Source organism: Cricetulus griseus, chromosome 3 (genome assembly GCF_003668045.3).
Source record: "Cricetulus griseus strain 17A/GY chromosome 3, alternate assembly CriGri-PICRH-1.0, whole genome shotgun sequence".
Lineage (NCBI taxonomy): Eukaryota > Metazoa > Chordata > Mammalia > Rodentia > Cricetidae > Cricetulus > Cricetulus griseus.
Window position 1 is genome coordinate 48,219,816 of NC_048596.1, and position 6,460 is coordinate 48,226,275.

General features: G+C 37.6%; 1 protein-coding gene across 1 annotated transcript; it reads right to left on the reverse strand.

The window, feature by feature from the left end:
- Positions 1-431: 431 nt before the first annotated feature.
- On the reverse strand, positions 432-1,382 carry LOC100758221 (olfactory receptor 1440). The gene has a single exon (XM_027406807.1). It carries the CDS (start codon positions 1,380-1,382, stop codon positions 432-434), a length of 951 nt encoding a protein of 316 aa, XP_027262608.1.
- Between the last annotated feature and the right edge of the window lie 5,078 nt (positions 1,383-6,460).

Below are 6,460 nucleotides of genomic sequence, written 5' to 3' on the forward strand. Positions count from 1 at the left end.
ACTGAAAAAATCAACCAGAACACATCTCAAGAGTCTGAAGTCTCAGACAAAGCAGTCATTACACTGCTTGAGATGTGGTAATTGAGAAGGATCATTGGCTTTGTGTTTGGTCCTTTTTCTTTGGCTTAGTATCTGAAGTTCCAAAAGAAAAAATAAGAGTTGAGAACTTAAGAACAAAAGACTGTTACTGCAAAAAAAATTGGGGAAATGATGTGTCAACTGTCCTGTGAGGCTATGCTGGTACAGAAGAGGAACCAACTTCAAGGCTAAGAGGAGACAGGACACAAGATTCATATAGCATGTGCCAACCCTGGAATTTGATGGAGTGACTCACTTGCAATTCCACCACAGCATGAAGATATTTGAATCACATTAAATATCCCTGCAGAGTATAAGGACTTTCAGTCAACAGTCACTAACCTGACAAACCTTTAACAGTGGCAATGGGAAAAGTACCTCTTCTTATATCGCCTAAGAGCATCTTTGATGTCCTTGTTCCTAAGACTGTAAATCAAAGGATTCAACATGGGGATCACAACTGTATAGAAGATTGATGCCATCTTGTCATAACCCTGAGAACCGCCAGAGCTGGGTCGCATGTAGACAAAGAGTCCTGATCCAAAAAAGAGGGTGACTGCTGCCAGGTGAGAGGCACAAGTATTGAAAGCCTTGGCCCTGCCGTCTACTGAGCTTATCTTCATGATGGTGCCAACGATATAACTGTAGGATATAAGGATGATCAAGACAGATGCCACCCCAAAAATCACTGCTATTACAAACTTCAGAACTTGCAGGGGAAAGGTTTCAGAGCAGGAGAGAACTAATAACTGAGGCAGGTCACAAAAGAAGTGGTTGATAACATTCGGCCCACAGAAACGGAGCTGAAGTATAGCACACAGTTGTATCAATGAACCAAAGAGACCAGTAATATAGGCTCCCACCACCAACTGCACACAGAGGGAAGGGGACATGATGGCTGTGTAAAGCAGAGGATTACAAATGGCAGCATAACGGTCATAAGCCATGGCTGCCAGAAGACAGCATTCTGCCAGACCCAGGCTTGAAAAGAAGAAGTACTGCATGGTGCACCCCACAAAGGAGATGGACTTGTGCTTCCTAAAGAATCCTGACAGCATTTTAGGGGTTGTAGAGGAAATGTACCAGAAATCTAAAAATGACAAGTTGCTGAGGAAGAAGTACATAGGTGTGTGTAGGTAAGGGTCAATCCTAATCAAGATGATGAGGCCCAGGTTCCACACCACTGTGGAGAGATAAATTCCCAGGAAGACAACAAAGAGAACCAGCTTGATCTTGGGAAAATCTGAGAATCCCACAAGAATGAACTTGGTGATGGCTGTACTGTTCCTCCCTCCTGTCATCATCTTGGAGCCCCTTAAACCTGCAGATAGATACTTGGATTAAAAATGATTGTTTTAACATTATGGATCTCCCTTCTTTTGAGTCCAGTACTGGATGAAAACTATCCACAATCAAACTAACTTTAACAAAATCAAGATATAAGTATTAGTCTGAAAATTACTAGAAAACCTTCTGCCTACCACTTCAGTTTGAACTACATTCTCACAATTCTTCCTACATATACAAACAGATGTTGCCAAATTCTTGTCCAAATGTTGATACTTATTTACACTGGCATAAAGATTTCATGACAGTGTTTTTTTGTTATTTTCTTGTCAACATTGCATATAATTATTTAGATTCAATCTCTGATAATCTTACACGTAAAATTTATTTCATTGTTTTAAATTTGTATTTACTGCTCCTCCCTTTCTCTACTAGATTTGTGAGTGAGGCTTCCAATCAAATAATACTTCTGCTTCACTGCCTCCCAAACAATTATTTTCCAAGTTTATCATTCATTGCCAACACTAAGTGCGTTCAGTCTTTTAATATATCCATTGATTTTATCTATTCAACTCCATGTGATAATTATGGTCCTTGCTTTGGTGTTACACTGAAAAAATATTTATTTATATAATTCTATAAGATTCTTCTTATTGTATTTTCTTTTAGTTTTATATTTGCATTAATTTTTGGAAAAAAATAACACATTGTATGAAGTATAAGTCTGAGGTTATTTGGATTTTTTTCTAAATTTATTGACACTTCTCCCACTACAATGAATTAAATGATTTGCCTATTTATCAAAATTGCCTCTATAGTAGGATCAATTACATAATCCTTACTTTGTTTAATTTTTAGTGATAGTTCATGTGCCACCTGTTCAGTTCCATGTCGTTTTATAATTACTTCTGATCATTTTTATTAGTAAGGCATTGAGCATTGTAATAACTGGCAAACATCCCTTCATTTTTCAGAGATCACTTTGATAGTTCTTATGTTCATGCCTTCAAAAGATCTGTATAATGAATCCTTCAAAGAAAATAAAATTAGGATCCACACGACTTTCACTTTTCAATAGTCTAGGGAGGGATAATACATAAAAATTCAGTTGATAAGTAAAGGTATGAAAGGTACTAATTCTTAATAAATATTCATTACTGCTACACTTGATGGAAGGACCTGGGTCTGTGAGACCTGCTCTGGGTTCCAAGGTCTGTCTCTGTGTTACTCTGACACCTCTGGGATTTTGGTTTCTCTGCTTCAAAATGAAATCATTATAGCTCTTCTCTTTGCATTAAAGTGATGTTTCCTGTATAATAACAATAATTGCAGTGGGAAATCATACAGCAAGAACTGTGGTCTGATAGTCTACAGCAATAGTAACATGATTTCATAACAAAAATAGGATAAATTAACACCCTACAGAAAGGAAATTACATTGACCTGTGCCATTCATCAGAGTACATAACATGGACACATCAAGGTCCATGTGCCTATCTTAAAAAACCCTCCAGTAAAGACAGAAATAGTTCAAGTGAATTATTAAAGAATTTTTACTTCAGGAAATTAGGTGACTCATTGAAAATACTATCACTGTGGTGTTTCTGTGGTATGGTTTCTCAAGTTTATTTTCAGGACACATATGCCCTAGAGACCCTGACAATTGAATATTATGTTTAAATTATTAAGAAATGCATTCAGTGGACTTTTTTCTTCCATATGTTTAAGTGAGTAGATCTTTTAAATGAAAACATTAAAAACACAGTTTTTAATCTCCAATGAATGTCTTTCTGTCTTCATATTTAATTGCCTATTCCCTTCCTTTGCCTTCCTTTCTGAGAACAGACTAGAAAGTAACAATGGATTGCTCCTCGAGTGATTTGGAGAACTTATTTAATCTTCCTTCTGCTGTCTCCCAAATGATAATCTTATTGGTGCCTTGCAGATGTTAGATTTCAACAAACACCATTGTATTTGCACAACAGAAAAACATTTTCTGTGACTTCTACATCAAGATTTAACTTGGGTTTTAATATTAAAGAATCAAAAATAAACCATTTAGCTAGTAAAATATTGGATTTTATTTAGAAGATTATGATATTTTATTATATTAAGAGAAAAAGATCACAAGCAAACTAAAGGACAAGCTCTTTGTCCCTTCAACTTAAGTTCCTCAATTCCTTGGCCTGTAATCCTATGAATAATTATTATTGTTGCTGGTTACTTTTTCAGAAGTGTAGGAATGGTATTTCTGTATTGAGTAACTGGCTGTGTGCCTTTTTTGCAAACTCCTAAAAATTACATAATTTTTTTATTTTGATGGTACTCTGAAAGCATTGTGTCTGCAATGAATTTCCACAGTAAAAGAAAACTTAGAACAATAAAATTTATCCTTTTTAAAAGATTTATTTTTATTTGTGTGTGTGTGTGTATGTGTGTGAGTATATGTGAATCTTCATGTAGACAGGCCAGAAGATGTTGTGTCACCTAGAGCTGGAGTTTTATGCAGTCGGTAGCCACCTGCTGTGGGTTAGGAAGCAAACTTTGATTTACAAAGCCCTCTTAACTGCCGAGCCCTCTCCGGGTCCCCAAATATGACCTCAGTATGCTCTGTTTATGCCTCACTTGACATCATATCTCTGATACTACATGTGATTAAGCTGATCCATCTAACTGACTCACAGTAGAGTGAAGTAGAATTTATTATGGCATTCCAGAATGTAAATTTCATCTTGGATAAACAACAGGAAATTAAAATGGACAACAGGAAATGAAGTAAAAGTAACAGTGGGAATTAGTGCAGAAACAGCCTGTTTTTTCAAATGCCATTGTGCATTGCTGAGCTATGCATAATTTCTGTGAAGTATGCAACTCAGCAGTTTCATCATCCTGTGAACATTGCTGTGTATTTACAAGGACCTCAGTGGCATGGGTTACTACATAGCTAGACTCTATGCTCTGTGGGGCCATGTGAATAAAACAGCACAAGATTAAGTCAAGCACTAGAGAAGACAATACAGTGTTGGTAAATTCAAGATGTACAAAGCTGCTGCTTGGTTGATGCATACTGCCTGCAGCAAACTGTTCTCTGTAAGTAGAAGAGGACGTGCTAAAATGACAAGACACGACATAGCATAGTCGATACATAACACAGCAGCTTAACTGTTTATCGTTATGCAGTTTATATTCTGCACATTGGCACCGAATACATTGCTGGGTCAGTGGGTTGTTTACCCCAGCATCACCACAGACAAGAGTAATATAGTATGTCGCCTTGTAACATTCCAATGGCTTGTGGCTCTAAGCCATAGGAATTCTTAAATTCCATTATAATATTATGGAATCACCCTTGTACATTCAGTTAGTTGTTTTGCTGACCATCCTTGTGGGTGTCAACTGTATTCATGTTTCTGTAAATTTATGTCATGTCCTATACATAATCATTCCTTGACTTTTTTTTTTTACAAATTATATATAAAATTTTCTCAATTGAGTGTTTTAAAGTGGAGATAAATGTCATGAACTCACAATCTGTGTCATTGATTCTTCTTCCCCTTCTAGACAGCTAGAAATTGGAGGTGATGGAGAGGATTGCCTGAAACACAGGAAAACAAGTAGCTTGCAGCAGTGGCTGGTGACAAGTGTTTGGTTTTCTAAGAACGATCATTGCTTAAAAAGGAACGGCCAGCACCAAATTAAAGCTTAAAGAGATTTTCCCAAGCATAAGAACAAGAACATGGCTTTGAAGAAGTAAGAACTAAGAGAATACTTAAAGATGTAAGGAGACACTTCTTTTGGGGGTGGGGGATGGGGTCTCACCATGTAGCCCTGGCTGCCTTGAACTCACAGATATCTCCTTCCCTCCGATTCCACCAAGCCTGACATAGAAGACATCTGTTACATCACCTGTTTCCTCACATGGCTGACACTCTGGGCTCTGTGATGAAGGAAGCACACAGAAAAAGGTCCTGGAGTAAATAATAAGAAATGATCTTATACAGGAAAGCAATAACATCCGTAACTAAAGTGTCAAGCATTTTTTTTTTTTTTTTCAGTACTGAGGGTCAAGCCCAGGGCTTGCGCATGCACGGTGAATGCTTACTACAGAGCTGCATGTGAGTGAGCTGGACACCTAGAAATTTTTCTTTTTTACTTTTTTTATATTGAAACAGGGCCTCACTAGTTCCCCAGGTTGATCTTGAACTTGAGATCCTCCTGTTTCAGCTTCCTGAGTATCTAACTGAGATTATGGTCTGGTGCCAGTATTATCAAATCAAAACCCTTTCTCTGAGGTACAACTGTATTCGGTGTGATGGCAAATTTATCTTTTACTGATTTAGCTAATTACTGTCTGTTGGGTCCTCATTTTGTGATGGGTAAAATTCCCAACAATTTACATATAGTATCGGATTTGTTTCTACGCAGTTCTATGAACATTGCTTCCTGTGAGTTTTAGATGAAGAAGCTGAGACATTGGGAACCTGAGACACTGGGTGTCTAAGTCACCTCCTACGGTCTCATAGCTGCTGAACAACAGTGGTTAGATCCAGAAACTTCACTATTCTTTCTGCTAGCCCTAGACTTAGCAAATAGAAAATCCAAAAATACTGCACTGATTGCATTCAACTAATTAATTCCTAATCAGTTCAGCTCTTTGTTAACACAGTTTTTAGAAACGATAATGAGCAAAGGGGACAGGGTGATAGTAAAGAATATTATATCAAGGTTTGCAAAAATATTCCTGACTCCATATTTAATTAACTACTGTTGTTTTTTCTCTAGTGAAGGAATATATTTTTCCCAGTAGAAAAGATTCAATCTCTGAGTGTGTCTGAGGCAGGGAAGCAGGGTGTCAGCCTGGGAATAAGAAACTACTGGAATCAAGGATGATGCTAAAACAGGGTTCAGGTGATGGACACTAGTGTTACTGGGATGCCCAGGCTGACCTGTGCTGTCCCTGCTCCTGTTGACCAGAGCTCTCACTCAGATGTTTCTGATGGTGTGTTGTTGATGGCTGTTTGCTCCACTGCAGTGTGGAAAACATAGCAGCACCCACTTCTTACCTCTTAATCTGGATTCTGCTCTAGATCCAGTG

What these genes read in the sequence shown, in the direction of transcription:
- LOC100758221 (XM_027406807.1), bottom strand. Translation starts at nt 1,382, where the DNA reads ATGATGACAGGAGGGAGGAACAGTACAGCCATCACCAAGTTCATTCTT.